Here is a 26,971-nt window from a genome sequence, read left to right as displayed (position 1 = left end):
TCAAAGACAAGGAAGCAGAACTTGACAAAAAAGCGGGTGATTCACAACCTTTTGCTGGCAAAATCCAGAAAACTATTTCATCATCAGAGGCAAGCACAGTCTGTAACAAAGATGGCACTGCACAGTTTGATGTAGGAGAGAACACAATATCAAAGAAGGATAAAGTATCAGTGACAGCTTTTGAAAATGGAGGTATGTCGGTATCAGTAGCTTCAGTCCCTGTAGCAGAACCTGAAATCCCAGTCTCTGTAGTTAGTGAACCGCACAAAGGCCCAGAGGAGAACACTAATGTGGAGAAAAAGGAAGCTAAAGCTCAACCTCTGGGAAAGTCCAGTGATGAAGATGCAGGCGCTGAGGTGACCATTGTATTAAGCACAAGTGGTGGTAGATTATATGATTATCTTTGTACATAATTTGCTTTTTTTCTGTTATATATAAATAATGTATTTAGGGACATGTGGAAATCAGTTGTATGGCTGAAGTGCTTTGATTACAGACTATATGTTTCACATTCCTAAAGAGTGGAACTTGTGTTGTAGCTGGCAAATCATTTGAACTGTAATTCTTTACATACTAAAAAGCATTTGAAAATGCCTCAAATTTCCATCTCCTAGGCTTCTCCGAATGCTTAGTGATTCATACACAGAAATAATTAAAATTAAACTAAACTGTACCTCCAAACAGTGCACAACTAACAAGCTCAAAATTTTCAGTTTAGATATTTTCATTTTCTAGTGCAATATCTGAGGGGAAAAACTTATTTCTATCTTATTTCAATCCAACAGGTGAAAATGGTGGAGACCTTGAAAGAGCCTGGAGAGAAAGAAATGGCCGCAAAGGAGAGCAGTCCCACCAGCCCATCAGATCTAGCAAAGCTGGAAAATACAGTCCTTCCCATTCTTGAGGCCCAGGCAAGCACACAATCAAAGGATGAGGAGGAGAACCTAACAGACACCCTAAAAACCAGACGTAAATTAGAGGTCATTCCTCTCTCACCTAATTCGCCTAGCTCAGAAGATGACAGAGAACTTTCTGAGAAGAATACCAAAGGTACCACAAAGAAAAAGCTCCTTGTGCCCATGGATGTCAGGGCAGATTCCCTGGATGATAGCAGTGAAAGCTTTGGAAAAGAGAGCCCGATGTCAGGGGATGATGAGGAATTTATCCGAAAACAGATAATGGAAATGAGTGAAAATGAGGATGCTTCCCCGTCTGATGAAGAAAACCTAATCCAGCGAAAGATCAGAGAGGATGAGAAGAAACGAATGGAACAGAAGAAAACAGAGGCTGTAGAGAGGAACACATCAGGAAAAGTCAGGCGACTTACCAAGAAAAGCACTATATGTCCAGATGATGGAGAAGATAAGCAACTCCATGGCTCATTGGATAAACTTGATATAGACAAAAAGGAGGGACCAGAAACAAAAGAAGAGGAGCATCAAAGTGGTACTGCAATTCGCAAATTCCAAAGTATGGAGCTGAATGCAACCAGCAGCCCTATGCGCATAACTAATGATGATGGAGAGCCTGAAATGGAAAGCCTTACAGACTCTCCAGATGATCGGTCTAGAGGTGAGGGGTCTTCCAGTCTACATGCATCCAGCTTCACCCCTGGGACATCCCCAACCTCCCTCTCATCACTGGATGAAGACAGTGACAGTAGCAGTCCCAGCCATATCCGTTCTGACGAGGGTAAACAACACAGGAAAGCCAAACACAGACAACCTGGTCAAATGCTGCCAACTATTGAAGACTCTTCTGAGGAAGAAGAGTTGCGGGAAGAAGAGGAGCTGCTCAGGGAGCAAGAAAAACAGAAAGGTTCTGGGAAAAAATCCAAGAAAGACAAAGAAGAGATTCGAGCCCATAGGAGGCGAGAGCGTCCAAAGACACCACCAAGCAACCTTTCCCCCATTGAAGATGCCTCGCCAACTGAAGAACTGAGGCAAGAGGCTGAAATGGAGGAGATCAGACGATCATCCTGCTCTGATTTCTCCCCAAGTATTGAATCAGATTCTGAGGGGTTTGAAATCCATGCCTCAAAGATCGCAGCAGTCCAGAAAACTTATCAACTGCCTACATCAGTATCTCTTCACTCCCCAACAGATGATCAAAATACTGATAAACAACAGAAAAAAACTCTTAAATCTGCTGATGAGGCTTATGAGGAAATAATTCTGAGGGCTAAGTCTCCAACACTTGACAGAGGTGAGATTCAACCAGGAAAAGAGTCCCTTTACGGAGGAATGCTCATTGAAGACTATGCGTATGCCTCTCTTATTGACAATTCCACAGCTGACCTGGGAGAGCCAGAGAAGATTGTTGTTCCTGCTCAGCCCAAAAAGCTGAGATCACCAGATGAAGTTTATGAAGACATGATAAAGAAGAGGAAGGAATTCATGCAGCTAGAGCATGAATATCAAAATATGCAGCCAAAAAAGGAAAGCACTAATCCAGAAATTGTGTTGCAACCTGCTGAAAATACCCTCACCAAAAGCAGTACGTTAACACTGGGAAAAGATGGGAAGCCATTGTTGGATGCTGAAACTGCCTATGAAGAGCTAATGAAAAGAGTTCTGACTCCTGGAACAAGTCCAACTCAGCAGGAGCCAGAAGTCGAAGCCACTGCATCTAGAAGGGCACTCCACCCCATCCCAGACTTAAAGGTGACACAGTGCTCTTCAGGAGAGTTGTCTTCTGATGATGAGAGTATAATTAAAAAGGAAGAGGAGATATCTTCTGTATCAGACACGACATCAGCAAAAGAAACTGAGCCTGATACAGTGTTTTCTGAGTCTCTTCCATCATCCACATTGGATCAGCAACCTCACACCACAATCGTAACATCCCAGGCTGATGTTGTGGACTTATCTAGTGCACTCCAAAGAATGTCAACTTCTGTGATTGCCAGTGTATCACCCTTGCCCACAGTCCCCCAGTACACACCCAGTATTCCCAGTGTAGTGTCAACCGCCCCACCTGTGCCCCCGAAGCCAAGCGTCTTGCGTAGGGCTAATTCTCAGGAAAAAGCAGAAGTACCTGTTGCACCACCACTGCCTCCTCCCACCCCCCCAAAACCTACTGTTTTTCCCAGGAAACCTCCAGTTCCACTTCCACCTCAGGCTTCAGCAACTCCAGTCAGACCAGAGGCAGTTGCTATGACTACAGCCCAAGGACCGCCTACAAGACAAGCAGTTACACCAACCTACAAACCTCATGTTCCCCCTCCTGTTCCCCGAAAGCCATCCATTCCTGCTGGGATTGCTGATAGCCACAGACCAGGTCATGGTGTCAAACCGCCAATTGCACCAAAGCCTGGCTCACAGCCGTCTTCACCCGCCCATGCCCCCCATCCACCAAGACCCACTGTACTTCCCACTGGTCCTACAGAAATAGCCCTGAATCTGAGCCCCTCTTCTGAGAGCAAGTCGTTTCAACCCTCACCAAAGTCTCCTTCTTCTCCAAGATATGCCAGCAATCTTCGTGACACATATGTGGTCATCACACTGCCATCTCAGCCCAGCTCTCCAGTAGACAGTGTCTCAACTCAAGCTCCCTCTAGCCCTGGCCCAGCAACTCCTTCACACCAAGCTCAGCCCCAAAGTTATCACCAACCACAGCCTCAACCTCACTCATATACACAGCAGCATCCACAACCAACCCCTCCTCAAACAACCAGGGTGCCTCTGGCATACACACGAGTCACAGAATCCATTGAAAGTCAAGAAATTTGTGGCCCAGAAAAACATGTATCTAGTTCTTGTCACATATTTGAGGCTATATCTGCCTCAGCGCAGCCACCAGTGGTTATGCCTAACCTCATCTCTCAGGTGGTCACCACAGAAGTCCAAAGGACAACTGTCTCTGTTGTTCATGAAAGGACACCACCACCAGTGCCAGCTCCAAGGGCAAATGGTGTCCCAATCTCGATGGAGAAACCCAAGCCCCAATTGCTTGCACAGAATGGACAGGCCTTCCAACCTTCTGAGGTCGTAGATCTTAGGACTATGAAGGCGGACCCCGAATCAGACATGAACGGGGTTGATCTGTCTGCTGGCCTAGACTCAAGACGCCAGTCCTTTGTGACTGATGTCAATCGTCAGATCAGTGCAGTGCAGTCACCTGTGGTCAACCTCAGTGTGGAATCATCTACTGTTTCTATAGTGACTGATAGTATCACCATTGTGACCTGTGCTGCAACAATTCAGCAAAGTGACAATGTAGATACCTCTCAAGCATCTTCAGTGCCCCTTCAGCTAACAAAAAATAAAGCATTTGAGCCTGTCTCTCAAATCAGATATCGGCCAATTGATTCCCAGCCCTCCACTCATGTTGGTACAGAGATCCCTATTAACCTCTCAGTTGGATCAAGCACAGGTGGAGGAACTTTCCAAACCACCCCTGTCACTATTGCACCAACTTCCGTAGCAAGTTGTGCTGCCAATGGATTATCTACAGGTACAACCACAGTGGCAGGAGCTGTTGACCTTACCACAACAAAACCATTCAACACTATGGTATCAGTGGATGGTGCTTCTACAGAAGTGGTCACAGCTGTAATCACAGATGATGATGGCAAACCAGTGGATCTGACCGCAGGAAAAAGAGCTGTATGCTGTGATGTTGTGTACAAGCTACCATTTGCTGGAAGCTGCACTACTCAGCAACCTACCACACCTCTGCCTGAAGACCGTTTTGGATATCGTGATGACCATTATCAGTATGACCGATCACCTTACGGCATGAGAGGTTTTGGTGGAATTAAACCATCGATGTCAGACACTAACTTAGCAGAAGCTGGCCTTTTCTTTTATAAGAGTAAGAACAGCTATAATTTCATCGGCACCACAGAGGGTGCAGTAGATCTTACCTCAGCAAAGATTTCTGATGCAGGTCAGTGCAGTGACATTGCAGACCTGTCACTTAAATGTCACTTCGAACTGCCACTACTTATTCATGGCTAATGTGGCAATCATTGTTTGTTTGTTTTTGCTTCTTGTTTTGTTTTGCATGGACAATTTTTTTTTGTTTGTTTGTTCTGTCATCATAATACTTTTGCATGTGCCTGCATGCTGTTACTGTACATTTTGTTTATGCTTGCTGCACCTCTCGACATTGGAGGGTTTTTTTCCCTTTTAAACCCTTTTTTCATAATTTGGATAAGGCATGGCTTGCGTCAACATTGAATAAGTCTGCATTATTTGGACTCAACTGATATTTTTTGACTTTTGACAGGTGAAGCTGTTGACTACTCCAAAAAAGGGACTTACGCAGGAATGACAATTCCACCCTATTCCCAAGCCAGAGTTACAAGTGCTGCTGGTACACTCTTTGGTACAAGCAGTGTTTTAAGGTCATCAAATGGGGTGGTCTATTCATCTGTGGCAGCACCAATCCCATCTACGTATGCCATTACCACCCAACCCGGATCCATCTTTAGTACAACATACAACACCCTGTCAAGTATGCATACCAGTGACACCATGCCTTCCCTGTCCAACCTCCAGAACTTGCCACTTACACGATCCCACAGTTTCCTGTCCACCATTTCCACTACTGCAACAGAAGAACAAGGAGATACCCCACTCAATCTGGAGATCTCTAGAGTGGGTACTACTGCTGCCAATGCTGTCACCACAGCAACAACCTCTTTATCCCTTGACACCTACACTGATGCGTCCCTGGAGGCCATAGCGGCTTCACTGGAAGCTCTGTCTTCACCCATGGTTCCTGGTGATGGCCAGTATCATGCAGAACGCGAGAGGCTAGAGATGGAGAAACTCAAGCAGCAGCGCCTCGCTGAGGAATTAGAATGGGAGCGCCAGGAGATTCAGCGGTTCCGTGAGCAAGAACAGCTCCTGGTACAGAAGGAACTGGAAGAGCTGCAGGCCATGAAGCAGCAGATCCTGGCCCAACAACAAGAGGAAAGACAGGCTCACCTAATGATGCAGAAAGAAACGTATGCCCAACAACAGCAGCAGCTTGAGCAGATTCAGAGACTCCAAGAGCAACTGCGTGTGCAACTGGAAGAGCAAAAGTTACGTCAGATGTACCCAGTTGGGGACATACCACGGCATGGCCTGCAGGAGGCACTTGTCTTAGGACCCGATGGCACAGTGCTGGCTCGAAAAATCACAGATAGTGGGTGCCAGACAGATGAAGAGGATGAGGCAGTCAGCAAAGCTTACACAGCAGGGAGAAAAAAGAAAAGTGCTAAAAAGAGTGTTGACAGTTGTGTGCAGACTGATGATGAGGATCAAGAGGAATGGGAAGCTCAGACCAGAGGTCGACAAAGCCGGCCACGCACGGCCAGGGGTGATAGGGGTGGACAGTCAGAGATGTCGCTTCAAGCCCATACTGAGATTTCTATACAAACAGATACAGAGGGGAACATTAGAATGGACACCAGGATGGAGCTATCAGATTCTGAAAGGACCTCACCAAAGAAAAGACCTACCCCCTTAGAAATAGGCCAGTCTCCTAACCTCAAAGTTGATTCCTCTACGCTTCAAGCCCCTCCTAAATCTCCGAAAGTACTCTATTCCCCCATATCCCCATGCATATCCCCTAGCAAATCCCTTGAGTTTGTGTCCTATGAGAAATCACTGGGCGATACAAGCCCACAAAAACTAAAAGGAAGTACGGATCCATCAAAAGCCTCTCCAGTAAGTCCTAGGGGACCAAAAGCCATGCAGAGATCCATGTCTGACCCTAAGCCTATGAGTCCAACAGGAGAAGAAAAGGCAACATCTGGCACCCAGTGCGGTGATAGCTATACTGTGAGTGCTATAAGTATCGCTTTAATTAAAAATGTTGTCCAGCTGTTTATGGAAAGGTATTTCTAGTTTGAGCAAATTTCTAAATAAAATACCACAGCAGTAGTTTCAACAATGGCAGTTTCTTCTTAGCTTTGTTTTATTAGGATATTAGGCTTTACACTATTTTTATTCAGCTAGTCATTTGAATTAATGTGATCTACTTACAGCTACAGAATTTAACTGTTTCACTCACATGAGTAAATATTTGTCCAGCACAAGTGCAAACAAGAAACAATATAAGCTCACTTTATACCTAGTATAAATTCAGTTCTTAGATATTATTCCTTTGGATTAAAACAGTCCAAGAATTACTGCTCCATATAAAACTATCCATAAATCAACACCAACAAAACCATCCTTTTTCATGTCATGATCATGTAGCACAAGTTACATGATGGCTCAGTGGTTAGCATTCCTACCCCACGGGATAGTTTGCATGCCCTCTTCATGTTTGCATGAAGAAACTTGCACATCATACTGAATGGCATGCATGTTAGGTACTGGGAATACTGCTGCCATTTTTCTTCACCACACAGCTGACCTTTGAACTGGAAGTTCCCCCAGGTTGCTGCACCGATGCTTAATGCTCCTAAACAGTTGAATGAAGCAAATGCAGAGAAACAATTGAAAAAATAACAATTTTATAGATTGAATAGAATCGCGATTCAGTAAAAGACCTACTTTGTATAGTTATAGAATATTTTTCTGGGCCTGGCACACAAGCAAATATAGTTGTACTTAAATTAGTGTAATGCTTGTTATAACAGATATCCTGCATTTAATGCTAGACACTGCTGCTGTTTCCAACATGTACATCCGTGTGGCCTTAGCCCAAGAGATGTACCAAACCTCACAATTAGACATAGAGACATTAGAAAAGTTACTCAGTGCAGACTTGAATGTTAATACCAATACATACTGTACATAAAAACCTAAATTCTGCTGCATTTAAGAATTACAGTATACGTTTATACCTAAATACTGTATTATGTGTGATGAAAACATTCAAAGTAACATGCAAAGCTGTAATTGAATTTTTTGTTTGGTGGTGTACATAGGGGAACATAGAAATAAAAGAAGCAACTGAATAGGTTGTGGATACCCACTTAGGCATCCTATGTTGCTCCTGGCCCTCATGGTGTATGAAAATCGGTTTTCTGCCTGAGCAGTTCACTGCTGAGAATCTCATACATACATAAAAGGATGGGAAATAAACTAAGCTTGCAGGAAAATTATTGAACTGTCAGAGATCCATAGAGGCTTAATGTGAAAGAATTACTTCTTTTAAGACTACACTTAGGATTGCACAATTTAGTGAGTAGTGAGTAAAATTTATGGGCAGAACTACATACTGTATCCTACTGAGGTGCACAAAAGGTGATCAGTAAACTGTGTTTTCCAGTAACCCTTTTATACATTGAAATAGATGTTTATGTCCTAATTTAGAGTCATGACTTTATATTAACACCACAGACAGACCAGAATTGATGCCCTTTTCCCCTTTTTAAAAATTTTAGTATATCATTAAAATCATGCAAAATTTAGTAATTATCTCAAGCTAATTTTATCTGAGTAATACAGTTAAGAGAAAGACATTTTTCAAATTCTGAAGCCTACATAACCACCTGACTCATTTATTTTGGAGTTAAAGAAAACTCTTCAATACAATTCCTGAAATGCTAATCAATTTTTCATTTATTTTTTCTTCAGGGGAAAGGCTCAGGTGGCACACCAACAGGCACTCAAAAGAAAGTGAAGCGGACTCTTCCCAATCCACCCTCAGAGGATGAGTCAACGACCAGTGGCCAGACAGCATACAGCACTGGTTCTGCCCGCCGAAGAATGTGCCGCAATTCCAACATGGCACGTGCCAAGATCCTACAAGACATTGATCGTGAGCTAGATCTGGTGGAACGTGAGTCTTCTAAGCTCCGCAAAAGACAAGCAGAGCTAGATGAGGAGGAGAAAGAGATTGATGCCAAACTTAGGTACTTGGAGATGGGCATTAATCGGAGAAAAGATGCACTACTGAAAGAGAGAGAGAAGAGAGAAAGGGCGTACTTACAGAGTGTTGCTGAGGACAGAGACTACATGTCAGATAGTGAGGTTAGTAACATCCGAGAGACTAGAGGTGGGCGTGGAGGTGGTGATGATGAAGAGATTGAAGGTCATGGTCTTGAACGTCCTAGGACAGCTCCTCAGTCAGAATTGGATGACTTTGTCCCACCTCAAACCAAGCACGAGTATGGAAAGTACTCCCAGTATCAGTACCCTCAAAGCCAATACCAGCAGACTCTCTACCAGACTCCCCAGTCCTACCAGTCTCATTCGATCTATTCCTCTGTCCCCTCGCTCACTAGCTCCCAGCAGCAGAGTTACCACCAGATGCTCTTGTTGCAGCAGAAAGCTGCCAGACAAGCAGCCCTCCTCTCAGAGCTGGATGCAACTAAATATGATGTCATTAGTCGCCAGCCTGATCCCACATCATCAGCTTACCTGGGAGTCAAGTATGACAAATATGGCAATCACCTTGACCTCAGAGCCTTGGAGGTGGGTAGTATAGCAGGTAGCCCCGTGTCAGCTGTTTCTGATTCCTATTACACAGATGTAGATCACCATACACCTCGGAGTTACATGCTGCTGGAAGATGCTGCAGAACTGGCTAAGGGCTCCACAGGTCTGTCTTCATCTTATAGTCTGGCTGAGAGGGAGCTAGCTAAGGCAGAAAAGCTGCTGCGAAGGAGTGCTGCAGATCTGGGGTCTACCGACTATCTTGGATCCACTTCCAGACTCCATACTTTTGGAAAGACCCCTGATGAAGAGGATACAATGGAGGAACCATATGAACTGAAACTCCTGAAGCAGCAGCTCAAGCAAGAGTTTAGGAGAAGTACGGGTGGGACAGAAAACTTAGAACAACTGACAGGTCTCTCCCAGCACTACTATACCCCAAGCACTGGGATCTCTAGTTATTCCCAAAGACACTATCCAAAGTCAGAAAAGTACAGCATTAGTCGACTTACTCTAGAGAAACAGGCAGCTAAACAACTCCCAGCATCTATGTTGTACCAAAAACATAAGACTCCACTATTAGATCCTAAAATCTCCTCCAAATATTCCTCTATTACAGACAGCAGAGGTCTGGAAACAGACTATACCAGCTATCTGGGGTCTACCAGTGCATCTCCAAGATCCAGCCGGCTTATGCAGGATGAGATTACCTTTGGCCTTCGTAAGAATATTGCTGAGCAGCAAAAGTACCTTGGGTCCACCTTGGGTGCCAACTTGGCTGGGTCACTAAATTTGGGCCAGAGCTTGGGTTTGGACTCTGCTTATCCTAGTGGTAGCCGCTCAAGACCCTCATCCAGGCCCACTTCTTGCTATGGCCTGGACTTGTCTATCAAAAGGGACCCTTCCAGCTCTTCACTGAGGCTTAAAGGGGACAGTGAAGCATCTGGAGATGGACCAAGCTATCAAACCCCCTCTGGTCGCACCAAACCCACAAGCCTTCCTATTGTGCAAAGTGGACGTGGCCGAATACCCATAGTGGCCCAAAACTCAGAGGAAGAGAGCCCCTTGAGCCCTGTTGGGCAGCCTATGGGCATGGCCCGTGCATCAGCAGGACCTCTGCCACCCATCTCAGCTGATTCAAGGGACCAGTTTGGTTCCTGCCTGTCCTTGCAGGACTCCCAGCAGCAGCAACATATCAGGGAAGAGCCAACCAGGGGTAGGGGTTATGTGCTTCTGGATGACCTTCAGGGCACCATGTCAGATAGTGAAGGTAAAAAACAGACTTGTCACACTGTCACTCTTTTCCTATTTAATGTTTCATCCTTGAGAGTATCTGGTTATGGTTTGTCTTGCATGCATTTAGCACTGATGTGGATAATATTTAGCTATTATGTATTTATTGAAAGTCTGCATGTGTCTGTTGACCATTTCATGTTTTCATGTTCAACCATAGCTTTGTTTAATATATCTTCTTTTTATTTTCTGGTGTCGGTACATTTGGTAACTGTTGAGATTTGGTGTGCATGCATGCCTTTGTACATTTCGCTCTATGTCTCATAGGGTGGGCTTGAATGTATCTTTATGCATGCTCTGTGTTTCTGTGTGCATTCCAGATATTGTATAACATTTTCCTATATTAGTTCGCTGCATGACATTTTACAGTGTAATTTTCCGTTATAGCTACATTGTGTGGGAGGTTTCCGCTTGTGGCGTTCCATATTTTATTTAGAGCATGCTGTCATTGGTAGCAGTTTCAACTCTCAAAGAAGATTTCAAAGTCTCTCAAATCCTACTTGTTAAGCGTACTAGGATTCAGTCACAATTGAAGAACTTAGGTCAGATTTAGAAAACCTTTTTTTTTGACAAATGCCTCCCCACTTGAAAAATTTACATAATTGATCTAGAATTCTGTCAATTGAGCCAGTTCTTCTAAAATTATTCTTCAATATGTAAGTATATTGTACGGTAATAACACATCCAACAGTACATTAATTATATTTTGGATAGTGGGTGTGTAATGTGGATAGTGGATATTGCCGGTGTATTGATATTCACATTTACATCATAGGCAAGAGCAAAACTTTATTGCATTATATAACAAAAAAAATTGTTTAAAGCAGGATGCTGTCATCACAGTAGTTTAATTGTTTTTTTGTTTAAAATGCATGATATTTGGTTGCAACATTTACATGTGTGTAATAAATATACAACTTTAACTTGCATGTCTTGTCGTGAATATTTGTTTGTATGTATTGTGATACAACAGTGACTTTATGTTGCATGGAATACATCTATGCATATGAATCTTTCTATAAAGTTTCCTTATACTGCATTTCCTAAAGGTATTACTGCCTCACTTTAATCAAAAAGAACACACTCTATTAGTACGGCCCATTATTTTCTTTATTTTTGTAAAATTTGCTGAAAAGTGTCTTATTCCAATAGGAAAGACAATTAATTCTTAGCTCAACCGCAACAGCAGTGCCAGCCCTATAAATGCAAATGCGTCTGACTGAGTGACTGATCGATGAAGGTACACCTTTGGTCAGCCGGCCAAGTGTTGGAGTTTGCCCACTGGCCGTTGCTCTTTCAAAATGGATCTGCGCAAACAGTTTCTATTGTGTCATCAGGGAGGGCGATTACAGGCAGTTGTGTCAATTTAGCACCTTTTCTCGCAAAATTTACAGAATTTTTACACCCCTTTAAGCAACTTCTCCTCACAAAAGCACCTAGCGACAAATCTAGCGACTTTTTGGACAAACCTTACCTACTATCCATAGAAGAGACACGCCAATATTCCCCTGTGAGTGCGAGGTTGGGCTTTGCCTCCACAGGCTCTCTTCTCCATGCGTCAATTGACCGCATAGCAGCTGGCATAGACATGAATGAGCTTCTAACTTTCTTTCTGCCTCAACATTTTACAGGTAGTTACATCAGACAACATTGTGCTTATAAAATCAGGATTTTAGCAGTGTAGAACAGCAGCCTGGAAATGGCTTGGAAGTGTCTGCTTGTTAACATGTCGTCTTAATGCCGTGTTTCAGTCAGTATTTCATACTTGTTCCACTGACAACATAACCAGAAAAACATGTAAATGGGAACAGCTTTCTTGGAAATTCATTTTTCAAATACTGTATATGTGAACACAGAGAGTAGGAGAGAAGCAAACAGATGGGGCAGTCCAGCCATATACTAGGTTTTTGACCAATTCATGTTCAAGAAAAAACATAAAATTTGAGTAAATCTCAGTTTACTGCAATCTCCTCCTTAAAACTTGTCGATATGATATTCTTGGTAAAAGTCAAAAACCATTAATTAAGTATAAACAATATATTGTCTGTTCCTACTCTTGCAGCAATTACGGAACTGTATCACAATCGTTCCTGTGTTTTTATAAAGTACTACATTAAAGCAGCGAGGCAGCTGGTCAGTTTCCAAGCTAAGAACAGTGTTTTCATGAAACAGGATGCAAAATGTGCCAGTTTAATAAGTGGAAACTCTTGGTACTATGTACTATTGTTTACTGTATCTTTCTGGTTTGAAAGTTTAAAGATCCCAGTTTTGAGTTATCTTGAATGCAGAATAACTACTTGTTAAGAAATTCATATGGATCCCACCATTTTGCAATGTAAACTCATTTGCCTTGATTCCAGCCCTAAGTGATTCCCTGATGGCTTTGAACAGAGAGGATGCAACCAATGGTAGAGTATTAGTTCAGTTCTTTAGTCATCCATTCGCTAACATATTAACCTGCACCACAAGTCAAATGTAGAACTCCATGAAGTGATGACTAAATGTTGGGGAGGTTTAAGACACCTGTAAAATGGCAAATAAATACCACTTTATTTGCCATTTTATTTTGAGGTTCAAAACTAATTTTAATGATTTTATGTGCAATTTTACAAATCACATAAGACATAGTGTACATATCATCACCCTCCTAACAATTAGAGAATAATGAGAAATATGTACATACCCAACATTTACATTCATAGAAATGTACCGCACTATAGGTTTAGACTATGCTCCTATACATACTGTACTAATACTTTTTCTTTCAAGCTGCATTATTTTTTTCTCCTTATTTTACAGTGCCTGTGAAAATGTGTTGCTCAGCAACTTTTTTCCTCTTGACAAAAAAGTTAAATAGTAAATCACAATTTTTTTAGCCCTTGTACCTTCCTCATATGTTTATCCCAGTTTCTAATTAGTATTTACTTTTCACAAATAACATTTTTCTAAATGGCATGTAATCACCTTTAAATGAACTGAAACCCATCCTCTCTAGTAGGATGAAGAAGTCCAGGTTCTCAGACCGGTTCTGAACTAGTACTTGTTTTTATACCTGCAGCCTACCATCTTAGAAGAGAAGAGACAGACTGGTTTGACAAACCAAGAGATGGGCGTTCAGAGAACGGGCAAGAAAAAAGACAGGTGAAACAGGAAAGAAAAAACACACACACATACTGTACACACAGACATCGTAGTAAAGTTCTCACATGCACTGTATACCAAGACCAAGCAGTAATTAAATGCATGACCCACACTCAGTCACCTGGATGTCAATATGTGGTATGTACCCTCAGATATTAACGCAACTCTCTTAAATGCCACATGTATATTCATGTTGCAAAGAATCCATACTTAACTGTCTCCCATTTGCCTTATCTATACATGGCATCTCACCATTGTGTGTCGACCACAGGGAAAAGGCCCATACTACCCCTTCCCTCACCTCAGGGTCAAACTACAGCGGGATCCCAAAGACCGCAGTGTCTCAGGTAAAGTAACACACTGTACTACATTTCCATCAATAACAACAACATCAGCATGCTGCTGTATGAGTAGGAGTAATATGCATTCAAAGATGCATGTATTAAAATGAATGTGCTATAGACTGAGATGCTGCATTACATTTTATTGACCCCATTGCTTACTGACTGCATCAAATATGCGCTGTTTACAGCACAGATATTGTTTTCCTTTTATTGAATATGAATGATCATAAAATAGTTTCACAATCATTTAAAAAAATATAGAGACAGTAAAATGTTAACATAAATAAGGATCATAACATCTCATTGGGTTTACAGATCATTACTAGTGTGCTTCATGCATTTTATTTACTTGATATTCATGCCATACCTCAACAAACTGGCAAATCACTTCCCTTGCCATTACGTTCCATCACATCATTCCTCCCAGGCTCAAAGTAGGCAGACATTTCATTTCCTGGCTTCCCTTTTGATTTGGCTCTTTTCCATGCTCATCAGTCATTGCCATGCTCAAAATGGCGTATCCTTCACACTCAGGATTATCTTATGCAATTAACAAACAGCCCACAAAGACAGCTTTTTGTTTACGGGGGCCTGGTCCTGAACTGAGTCATTTTGCCTCAGTCATTTTGTTCTCGCTGCCATAACCAAAATGTGTTTTATACTGTAAAGTGAACAAGGTTCTGGTTTTTCATAGGTGAAGGCCTTTCTGTGGAGGAATCGATAATAGATCCATATACTGTATGATTTGTGGATAGTCAGTAGAGGAGTTGGCATGTATGCTGTTACAAATGCAGTAACTAGAGAACATTTAAATTGGGAAAAATAAAGTTTTTAAGTTGACCAGCAACCTATGCGACAGAAAGGTTGTGATGCGCTCATTTTTATGCCAGTTTAGGTGGATTAAACACCTACATAACTGCCACAGAACCTACACCTACATCTGAAATGTCATTTCAGATACTGTGTTTTACCTTAAGATGACACTTACTGCTACTCTTCTAAGTTGGTTACCTTTAGCTGGAGTTTAGTTGAGTTTTTCCCATTATAATGGGATTTAGCTATCACTCGATTTAGTTATGTGGAATAATTAATTAGATAACTAAGATATTGATTCTTCGAAGTGGATATATTTCAATTACAGGGTAAAGCTAGGGAAAAAAATTTCAAGTAAATGTAGTTTTAACTTTAGCTGAGGCTAGCCATGGCCATCCTCAAAAGCTAGTTTTCTTTTGATAAATCACCCCTGCTTTAGCTACTTGTCTCTCTGTGACAATTTTTTTTACATGTTGTCTCATGGTAATGCCGCATTTCTATGTTTTAATAATTTTTATATTGTAAAGTTGAAACCGAAAAAGTTAAATTCCTGTTTTGCCGGAATATGTAGCTACAGCGTTTTGACTTTGTAGGGTGTCCATACTACGTTTGTTGACATACAAACGAAAGATGTTTAATCCCAATGTTGGAGATTAAAGACTAATTACTAATGGCACTCACCAGTCTTTGTTTTTGAACATGAACAGGAAATGGTCTGGGTATCCGCGTGGTTGGAGGGAAAGAGGTCCCTGGCAGTAATGCAGATATCGGAGCTTATGTCGCCAGAGTCCTACCTGGTGGAGCTGCAGAACAAACAGGAAAGATTCTTGAAGGTATGCTCCTTTACCAAATTAAACTTTCTTATGTGCAAAAACATAACTGACTTCATACAGGAAATAAATTAAAAAAATATATGAAGATTATGTTTCACAAGTTTATATGTACAATTTCATGCCTACTCTACACTTGCTTTCAAAAGATAGCTATTTGGGGAAATTTGAATTCGTGCAAAAATGAAAGTGTATAAACATCAGGCTGTGGTTTCACGGGGGGTCATCTGCAGGACTTCAACAAGATATAACATGTTAATTAGTGAGTTTTAAAGGTGCTGATAGGCTGATTTTGTTACCTTTGGACAGAGCCCGTTTAGCTATTTCTTCCTGTTTTCAGTCTTCTGCTAAGCTATGGTAACCAGCTGCTGGCTTCAGAGTTACTGAATATCTGACCACATCACCATTATAATGGAGATGTGGTCTAATGATTATGAAATTTGAAATTAGTTTATTTTGTCACGAATGATGCATTATTTGATGATTGTTCCTCTAAAATGCAAACAGTTACACTACTTTTGTATCATAAAGGTGGAAGCTGCAATAGCTGCAGTTAGCTATTTCCCCAAGTCTTCATGGAACCATAATGCACTAACCCACAGATATATGACCTGTGATTTGACCCTTACACCCATCTCACTGACACCACCCGAGGATAAATTGCTGTGTGGTGTATTAACAGGAACACATTTCATGAGGTGTTATTGATTTCACACAGGGGAGTCTGGGAACAGTTAACCCTCTCACCCTCCCAGTCCATCTGTCTACTCATCGTCTCTTTTAATCTCTGTGTTGAGGTTGTCGGACAATGATGACATAGGGAGAGAGAAATATTGCCAAGTTTGGACCTGTATAGTGTGTGCGATCCATCTGTCTGTACTCTGTGGATGTATGTGTGTTTGTATGTGTGTGTGTGTGTTTGAGCATGGGTAATTCTTTTTACACTGTCTGTTCTTGTTTGTGTCCTACCTTTTTTTTAAAAAACCTTTTACATTGCTGTTTCCCTTCTCTGTTTGTCACCCCACGTCTTTACCAGGACATTATGAAAAAGTTCCAGTGAAAACTGGTTAATGAAAAGATAAAGATAAAAACTGAAACTGTGAAAAACTGTGGGGAAAAATGGGGCTTAACTTGACTTAATGATATTTGCTTTGATTTTTTTATGGACATAGTGGATGTTTGAATCTCCAGTGTAACCTAATGACAAATTAATAATGAAAGAATGCATTTTATTACAAAGCAGAGAAATATAAATGTAGATCAAATAATCAATTGAGGATAAATATGAAATAAAATGAGTACCAAGAGCCTTCCATCCTAGAGGATAAACTACTGTATAAACACAACAGAATGTTATAAATGTGAAGTGTTACAAAAATGGATATTTTTTAAAACCATGAAACAAGATCTTCAATTGAAAATTGAACAGGATTTCAGGTTCTAATCAGGGTTTTGAAACTTTAAAAGGTCAAAGGGAATTCTCAAAGACTTAATGGACCCTAGATTTTTTAATCCACATAACTTGAGTTTATTTTTACATACTATTGTATCGTATCATACTGTTTCTTATGAGAAATGCCTCTTATCAATTTACTCTACTCTTCACATACCAAGAAACCAGTGGAATCATTTATACTGTTTTCTGTTTAGCTCTGCTCTGCTTTACACTATGCTATTCTGCTCCCTATTAGCGATCCTACTGTCTCATCCTTAGTTGTTCGGCCCTTTCTATAGTCTTTTGTATTTTATTCTAAGCACAGAAAGAAGGCTATGGCATAGGTTGAAGTTGATGATGATTGCTACAGTCCAAGAGTCAAGATGCATCTCCGGTGTTGTTAGCCGCGAGGACAACTCAACCACGATAACACCCATAGCCTTGTCATCAACGCTGAGCAGAACGGCTGAAAAAGTACTCTCATTCTGCCGGTGGGAACGAGGCATCTCACTCTCTGTGGTGTGAATGTGCAGAAATGTTGTCAAATTCAACAGGCATAGAGGCTTAGTGTCACTGAGGGACCTAGACAGAGCGTTTGTGGGAATGCCTGCTTGTTTGTCTCTTAATGAAATTCAGATTCCACAAGCCATACAGTGGGACCAAATTGATGAATAATATCAGGGTAAAAACTACAGTACGGCTTCCCTGTCACTCACGCATGCAGCGAGAGACTATCGTCGCAAACAGAAGACCCTACTGATGAGCTGTTTCAACCTGTGTAAGTGCTGCCAGAGTGCAGGGTGTGTTTCGGAAGATGCAGTGGGTTTGCTGTGCTATGTTGATTCACATGAGCTTTCACTGCTGAATTAAAGAAAAATAAATGGGCAGCTCTTTCCACAAGACATTTGTCATTGCTGGAGTAGACTGGAGAATACAGTATCTGATTGGATTTTGTATCCTTTCCGGGCCACAATACATCATGTTTGAAATGTTGTCCTTTAAATTCTAGGTTTATAGCTGAAATTAAATGAGGCCATTTTTGAGTTCATTTTTACTCCGTTTGTGCCTGAGTGCTCCATGAGCAGCTTTGTCACACAGCTGCTGTTTGGGCTATCACCAGCATGTATCTCTCCAGTTTTGGCTTGCAGTCTGATGCACATGTCGGTTAAGCGCAAGAATCAAAGCTTGTTTTCTCTCTAAAGAATGCTCGCTGTGAATCAAAGGATAGACCATGAACTGGTTGCTTACCCTAGCCAACTTGAATTTATTCTTTTAGAGTGAATTGATCCCTTTATTCGTTCAAAGAGCGACTCACTTCAAGGTTTTGATTTCTTTCTGGTTTGAAATGAAATGTTTATACTGTGCTGTGCACTATAGGGAAAATATGGAATCTACAAACACTTTATATTTGACTGTTTTCCTGGGCGTGACTGTGTGCAAATTGTGAATAGGAATGCAAGTCCTGGAGTGGAATGGTGTTCTTCTGACGGGGAAAACCTACGAGGAAGTACAAGGGCTCGTCGGACAGCCGTGTAATGATGCAGAAGTGTGTGTTAGACTGTGAGTATAACCTTTGTCACTATGTTTTAGCATACAATATTCATTCTTCTGTTATTTTTTATGTTCTTCCTCAATGTATCTTCGATCCAAATCCAATCATTGCCCTTTTTACATTTCCTGCCTCCTCATCTCCCTCAGGTCCTCTTTGCTCTCGCTTTTTTCCAGTCATTGTCATGACTTGCAAAAGCTCAGATTCCCCCAAATCACTCAACTCTATGAAACATGCGCCTTTAAAACCTGATTTCTCATTATATATTTAAAAAGCAAGTCATGATAAGTCTTGATTGTTAGCTTTGCTGTTCCTGATTGAGTTTATAAATAAGCAGTCCAATTTGATCTTTGTCTATATTGTTCTCCACTTTTGCTTTTACTTATTTTCTCATTTTTCTTTTAATTTTTAGAATTATATGACACATTATTTTCCTGTTTTTCAGTGATCTCAATATGCTGGCTGAATCCGAGGGTTCCCATCACCTGGATTTCCAGGAGCACAGCAAAGGTGAGTTACAGTATTTCTATTACTCGAGCCCCAAATGCTTTTACTGCTTCTCACCTCTTCTCCACCACCATCTCTCCCTCCTATGTATTTCCTAATTAACTTTTGTCTCTTGCAATTTTCAGACTCTCCTCTCATATTGCTTTCATCTACGATTTGCTCTTTTCTCAAGTACAACCATGCATTACTTGTGGACTATTTCCTCTTGTCGGTCTGCATTAAATGGAACCGTTCTGGGAACATTAGATTCTTTTTGAAAGGGCTACCATAATGTGGTGCCTTAATATTCAACTTGAATTTTTTTCTCATGGTTTCTGTTGCCTTCTTCCTTTTCAACGGAATCGGTGACCAAAAGTTTGCTGGTTTCAATCCCTGCACAGTGTGTATTCCTGGAATATGTCAAACATGCTTAATCAATCTGATAAGTAGAAAACAAAAGATAGTCTTCAGTTTCATTGTATTTCATTGTTGTTGTGCCACAGTCTGCATGCATGGTTTGTGTTGGTATGATGATGATCTGTACTTACGGCTGTATGTGTGCACCTTGTAGGTGACAGACCTCCCAGGTCTCCGGGTGTCGACCCCAAGCAGCTGGCGGCTGAGCTGCAAAAAGTGTCACAGCAGCAGGCTCCCATGTCCACCTCTTCCTCAGGCCTGCCCACCACCACCTCGGCGACCTCCAGTCCCGCTCAGCCAGGATCACCATCCGTCAGCAAGAAACGCCACAGCAGCAAGGCGAGTCCACGGGCGGGGTGTTTGTTCGTCATGCTGATCACCTTTTAAAAGTAGATAGTTCTGGTCACAAATTTCAAGCGTCAATACCATTACGATCACACCATCAAGTTGCTGGTTTTGTATTCAAATTTAAACCTACATTTTGTGGAACAACAAAAAAAAAAAATTTCTTCACCAGTAGTGTATACCAAGTTTTCCAACATTAAGTTTACCACATACAGGTAGCTTTTATAATGAGTATAACATTTGCCAAGGAACTGTGACAATGTTAAAAACAAAATCAAAAGAGTTGTAAAACCGGTTGTAACATACCTAAAATGAGTATCGAAACAGATGCAAAGATGCCTCAATTCTGAGAGTTTAACTTACAGTTTAGCCTCAACCACTGCATGAAGTGTAGCAGGGTACAGTACACAGTGTACAGTGTGAACACCCACCAGTAAACGCAAAGTCTCCACCCACAGATTTTTGCTAGCAGGATCTAAGCATGTTGCTTTTATCTCTTACAGACTGCAGAGGGAACAAAGACCCAGTCCCACCCCATCTCTGGAGAGATACAGGTCTGTGAAAAGAAATGATGAATTCTGCACATGTGTATGTATATACATTTGGTATAAAGTGTTGTCAATTTTATTATCACTGTGTATTTTTGCATTTCAAAGACATTAAATAAAATGCAAGAAAAGACAATTTCAATCCTGAATTTAATTTCCTTAAAACCATTATTTTACAGTTTTGAGATTTCTTACATTGTTTCTCTCCCCAAATGCATTTGGAACCATTTTAATTCAGTGTGCTTTTTTCTGCAGCTGCAAATCCACTACGACAAGCAGCTTGGCAACTTGATCGTTCACGTCCTGCAGGCCAGAAACCTTGCCCCGCGGGACAACAATGGCTACTCTGACCCCTTCGTTAAAGTGTATCTCCTGCCAGGGAGAGGGTGAGTCAAGGGTGTGGAACCTGCAAGCACGCCTCAGATCGTTCAGAACTGGAACAAAGTCAGTTTACGATTAGTGACACAAAAAGAGAAAAATATCGTAGGTGTACCAGTTTAGTTGATTTAAACAGAAGTGCGTACGATGTGACTTTTTTCATCATTTGCTGTCTTTTTCAGACAGTTTTGGAGAAAGAATTTGAGTACACCTGCTTAGATTTTCCCATTGACACCCAGGCTATGCAGGCAGCCACTTTGTTAAGCTCAGACCTAATTTCCATTCATTTCAAATTTGATTCACAATTGATTTTGGCTTACCATGACATCTTTCAACGTGCAGCACATGACCTTTCTTAGGTATCAGTTCCACACACTAGACATCAGGTCGATAAAATGTTATGTTTTATAATGTTCCAGTTACTTGTTCTTGTTATGGGGCTCATCAGCCCCTTATCTGCTGAATTACATAAACATTATGTAAATTATATGAGGTTTAGTATACTTGTGTTGATGTTGCCCCTGCTGATAGGTGCTCCACTGCAGGTGTGAGTGTGTTAAAATCATTAGCTCTCATATTTACTTGCAATACAGTCCACACTCCCTCATACATCCAGGGCTCCCCTCTCACTGTGATTGCACTTTAATGTAATTGACTCTCCCACCTTCTCTGTTGTACGACGTCCCTCGAGAGAGTGTTTTTTGTTTTTTTTTCCTGTGTTCATTTCAGATAAAAGCAATAATATATGGCTGTGGGCTTTATAGCCGCCACTCTCTCAGGCCCTCAATTTCACACAAGCGCAGATGCAAACACCAGTATGGATTTTGGACAGGGTTAAGATTGTAAGATTGTAAAGGGTGGCACCCACAAGCCCTGCAGCCACCCTACACAAAGCGATTAGGGAAACATGCACATTTAAGCGCATGTGTGCATGCACTGTATATGCTACACGTGTATCAGGGTCAATCTCACAGCTATCAGAGCACCAATTGCAATCCATATAGAAGCTTTTCAGATGCATTTCAGATCTCCTGGCAACCACATGGAGGTCCTGCAGGCTTTTGGATGATTTCAAATAAGGATTTAACACACAGCAACCAGGAAAGAGGACAAAAAATAGCTGTGATAAGGCAAAAGTAATGTACATTTACATGTCATTGTGGAAAAAAGATGGAATTATGCTTGTCCGGACTGCATATAAGCAAATGTACACAGGTGTTTCTTATATACTAGTACGGACTGGATTTGTGTTGTAAGTGTCCACTATAGGAAGCAGTGTCAGGTTTAGCAAACCACAATGTAAAGATGAAATTCAGGAGAAATCAGGAAGGAGTAAATCAAATTCACCCTACAGACTGTGTAAGCAGAGCACTACATCCTTGAAACAAATGTGAAAGAAGTTGGACTTAACAGTGTATGTGGATGGGACAGTGACAAGATGGGAAAAGATGTTAAGTGACTTGAAGAGGAATTTAGTTTCCTGCGTTCTACTTGACGATCATTTTTGGCAAAGCTATGCTGAAATGAACACCCAAATTCTGAAAAAACTAGAGAGAACTTCCCGACAGAAAGTTGAATCAGCGTAACAGCTGACTTGACGTGCAGGTTTTCACTGTGCGATGAGATACGTGAGATTTGGCTCCTCCGCGAGCCGCTGCAACCTACACCTATCCACAAGGACCTTGTCTGCATAGGTTCACAACGACGTTCATGCATATCTCCACAAAAGCGTAATTCCAGCTTGAATTGAAATTGCAAAGTTACTATGCATTTGTTTCCACATTTGGGTTGGACCACTACAACCCGTAGTTTAGGTCAGCCAAGATAAAGTGTTAATCTTTGTGATTGTCATATTTAAAAATACCACTTTTCACTTGATACCCCGTATTACTTAGTCGAGTAATGATGATTTCCCAGCTAACAAACTATGTGAAGACAAAATTAGATTAGATTTTGTGTTTAAATGTAAAGCGATGTGGTCCTAGTCCTAGAACCAACATCTTCGAATTCCGTTCAGGTGACAAAGATTTATCAATGCAATCAGTTGTTCACTCAGGCCCATGAGCAGCAGATCTCCACTAGGGTTGCCAGAGGACGCGTTGTATCACCTGCAAGCCCTCTTTACACACGTACATGCAATTCATGAGACTCTAAAGCACAAATTCAATCCACCCGCGGCAGCATACCGCAGTTCCCTGCTCTTGCCCCTTTCCTAAACATATAGTTAAAATCAGGCACTTAACGTAAAATTACAGTAATTTCCCCTTCCCACATGCGCACTCACAGTCCACAGACACTCTTTGACCCCCACCCTCCCTCTGACTATTGTTTCTGTATGTTGTTCTTTACATTTAATGCATGCTGGACCCCCTCAGTCAGGTCATGGTTGTCCAGAACGCCAGGTATGTGACTTGCCCACTTTGGCACTTTGGTTCTGTTTTGGTTGAAATTTGGTTGTCAGTTTGGTGAAGGTAACAAAACGTCCAGGTTGTTTTCTAACTGATCGGAGGCTTATTGATACAAGTCAATTGGCTCGGTCCCACTAACTCCCTTCATCCTGGAACAATTGTGCATTTTCCCTAAGTCCCCCCCCCCATGATGTTCCCCTGACCTTTACGCTTAGTGTCCTTGCATTGCATTTTAGAAGATAGAATTCCTAAATATTAACATCTTAACATGTCTTTAACATAACACATAACACATATAGTCCTCTGTGCTGACAATTAATACTTTCCCAGCTAACTGTTGTGTTTTCCTGGTAGATGCTCTGTTTTTGTTCCTAACCGTTGTATTTTGAAACCCTAACATTAAACCTGACACCCTTGAGTTTGTCCCTGTTTTGTGATTGAAGTCCCTAAAGTAATGTCCTACATCGTGCCCCATCATCGCTCTGTACCCTCGATGCCCCGCCACATTCGATACACGCTCCCATTATTTTGCTCTGCAGTCCTTATTCATTCCATTGTTTTCCAATATGCAGTAGATTGTCCTTGTCTTTACCAAACTAACTCTTAAAGACTTACTCATATCCTACAATCGTAAATCAAACCCTACACACTGCAAAAAAAACATCCATCTCATCAAGTCATTCAGTCCATTCCAGTGAGTTTACTGTGATGTAAAACAGGTGAAATAAATAGCCAGTGAAGTCAGATTAAGGTATTGTTTCTTCTTATTGCAAATTGACTTAAAATTTAAGGGGAGAAAAATTTATATCAGAAATTAGTCAGTCTCTCTTCTTACTGGCGTACATTTTCACTTGTTTTAGGACATCAAATTTTTTTATGAGACTAAATGATTTGATTGGACATCAAAATGGACTTTTTTGCATCACACCCTGACATAGTACACTGCCGTCCATCCACGTAGGCCCATACATTGTAACCGTCCGAAGAATGTACATCACATTCATTCTGTCCCCTCTACTGTCACATTGTGCCCCGCTCCAATATATTGTGCTCTCTGGATTGTGGTGCCCCACTGGCCTGCGGGACTCTTTGCGTGTCTGTGACCGGTGCTGTGATGTGTTTCCCCCAGTGCCGAAAACAAGAGGAGGTCCAAACATGCGGGCAAGAGTCTCAACCCCGAGTGGAACCAGACTGTCATCTATAAGAACATCCACCTTGAGCAGGTACTGTATGTGGTCAGAGAGACACCCAGGTACACTCAGCATCATACATCTTTTTTATGTGGTCAAAGCCTTGCACAGAAATTAGCAATGTGAGCCAGCACCACGGACCTGGCGTCATAGTACAGCTAAAGAGTTTGACGCTGTAATTTAAAGGTTGCATTTTAATAAATAGTATAATTTCTATAACTGTACAGCAACTAGTGAATAAATAAAGGAATGCACAAAGACACTAAATGTGTCCATTTCCATGTTAAAATGATACAAAACACAGAAAAACAGAAGAGCAGATGGATATGCTATTGGGATTTAATTATGCCATATTAGATCCCATTTTAGATTTGTTGGAACCGTATCAATCATAGCAAATTTGTTAACTTCGGTTGCCAGTTTTTTGTTTTTTTTTAAGCTGCCTCAATAACGTGACATGTTTTTTTCAAGGTTTATTTTGCCATTTTATCGTGCACTCAGCGAAGATAGGTTAGTGTAGGATACATTAACTCTTTAACTGTGTGTGTGTGTGTGTGTGTGTGTGTTCCAGCTGAGGAAGAAGACCCTGGAGGTGAGCGTCTGGGACTATGACAAGTGCTCCTCTAATGATTTCTTAGGAGAGGTAAACCTCTTTGACAATATCAGTTTTTGTTCATTAGTGTACTAATACATGTTTATGCATATGCCCATTAAACTGCTGTTTGCTCCCAGGTCCTCATTGACCTGTCCAACACCGCCCAGCTGGACAACATCCCGCGGTGGCTCCCCCTGAAGGAGCAGAGCGAGGGGGAGCACCACCGGCGCTCCCACTCAGGCCAGGGCCGGCATAGTTCCTCTAAACCCTCCTCACAGCACTCCTCCCCTAAAACCTCTGGCTTCTCACATGATAATCAGGACTCCCCAAAATCATCCGTCATCAAGAGCCGAAGCCACGGGATCTTTCCAGACCCGGCCAAGGGTAGGACATGATGAATTCCCCTAACCTGCTCGACTCTATCACTCACATCCCCTAACAACCCTCTGTGCCCCTGCTACTTCTGTTTCCCTCTTCTCTGTATTTGTTCTTTCCTCTTCTTTATTCTTCAAACTTTGCGCTCTCTTCCTGTCACTGATTCTCGCTTCTGTTTTAAACCCTCTATCTCAGTGTCCACCTCTGTCCACCTGTTTCTCTCTCTGCAATCCTTTCCTCCTACCAGCACATTCCTCTGGCCATTTTTCCACACCCGTCATAGCTTCAGCTTCATGCTTTTTGCTTTCTCATGGTCTGATCTTGGTGCCATGATGTCACCCAGCTCAGTGGCCTAGCCTTAGCTTCCCTCTATCTTTCTTCTAACAGAGAATGCAAAAAAGGCCGTGGAAGGCTTTGAAAGTCCGCCTAACTTAGAAAAATAACCATCAAATTCAATGATGTTACCAGACAATCAGAGACTTACTAAGGCAGTTACCATGCTGGCAGGATGCAGTATCTCACTAGCCAGCAACTCCTTCACCCCGGGTGTTCCACAAAAGGTAACAGCCTCGGTTAACTAAAGTAAAAGGTAGCTTTTTTGGTAATTTGGTGAATCTGGTTGTTTTAGACACGCAGGTGCCCACTATCGAGAAATCTCACAGTAGCCCTGGCACATCGAAGCCTTCCCCGTCCGAGGGCCAGAGCCAAAGCCACAGCCACGGACACAGCCAACATTCTCGCTCGCACGGCGCTTCACGCTCCGGCAAAAGTGCCGCACGGCAACACCATCAGGACAGCGGCAGTGGGAGCAGCGGAGGCGCTGCCATAGCAACGGGCGAAGCCCCACAGCAGTCACAGCAGCAGCCGCCACAACGCCTCCAACCAAGTAAACCAAGACGCAAATAAAGCCTACGCAGCATGGCTTCCTCGCACTCATCTGTTCTTCCTTCTGCTGAGTTCTGTTTTCTGTTCTTTTAGTTTCCTTTTCTATTCTTGGTTTCACTCACCCTCTACACCCGCTGGTCCTCTTCTTCGTTGTATTCACAGTGTGTCAACCTATCACCGCTTCTCTTCTGTATGTACCCACAAGCGTGTAGAGCCAGCACCTCACCTGTACTCTAGCACACTGTCTTTGATCTTCCTAATTTTAACGCCCTTTCACTGAACCCAAAGAGGCACAATGGTTGCTTATAAAAGGCCAGTTCTAACCGCTTAAAAACATTTAACCATTAAATACAGTTAAGAAGCTACTTTAAGGAAGTTACACATAAATAATTACATTTTACTACGTTGAAGTTAGGCTTTGCTGTTTTCAATTGTAATTTAATTACATCAACTTCAATGTAGGATATTTAGAAGTATGACAGCATAGAAAAAAAGTAAAAATCTGAAAAAGAAACAGCACCGTTGAAGGTGATATTCTGAAGGAACAAATCAGCAAAAATCTGTCAGTTAATGTCAGAGCACAGTGACATATCCAGCTCTCTTTTAAATGTCA

At 41.8% G+C, this 26,971-nt stretch overlaps 1 protein-coding gene across 1 annotated transcript in view; it reads left to right on the top strand.

Moving 5' to 3' along the window:
• pcloa (piccolo presynaptic cytomatrix protein a) overlaps positions 1-26,971 on the top strand; it is a 55,971-nt gene that overhangs the window by 22,664 nt on the left and 6,336 nt on the right. The window contains exons 5-20 of the mRNA XM_040152838.1: positions 786-4,890; positions 5,233-6,776; positions 8,526-10,596; positions 13,678-13,817; positions 14,014-14,107; positions 15,625-15,750; positions 18,634-18,742; positions 19,177-19,241; positions 19,789-19,973; positions 20,483-20,533; positions 20,783-20,913; positions 23,281-23,307; positions 24,443-24,536; positions 25,075-25,146; positions 25,236-25,482; positions 26,102-26,359. Coding sequence (XP_040008772.1) covers positions 786-4,890; positions 5,233-6,776; positions 8,526-10,596; positions 13,678-13,817; positions 14,014-14,107; positions 15,625-15,750; positions 18,634-18,742; positions 19,177-19,241; positions 19,789-19,973; positions 20,483-20,533; positions 20,783-20,913; positions 23,281-23,307; positions 24,443-24,536; positions 25,075-25,146; positions 25,236-25,482; positions 26,102-26,359 — 9,319 coding nt within the window. The remainder of the gene's footprint in view (positions 1-785; positions 4,891-5,232; positions 6,777-8,525; positions 10,597-13,677; positions 13,818-14,013; positions 14,108-15,624; positions 15,751-18,633; positions 18,743-19,176; positions 19,242-19,788; positions 19,974-20,482; positions 20,534-20,782; positions 20,914-23,280; positions 23,308-24,442; positions 24,537-25,074; positions 25,147-25,235; positions 25,483-26,101; positions 26,360-26,971) is intronic.

Source organism: Xiphias gladius, chromosome 2 (genome assembly GCF_016859285.1).
Source record: "Xiphias gladius isolate SHS-SW01 ecotype Sanya breed wild chromosome 2, ASM1685928v1, whole genome shotgun sequence".
NCBI lineage: Eukaryota > Metazoa > Chordata > Actinopteri > Istiophoriformes > Xiphiidae > Xiphias > Xiphias gladius.
This window is presented reverse-complemented; position numbering and strand designations above follow the sequence as displayed.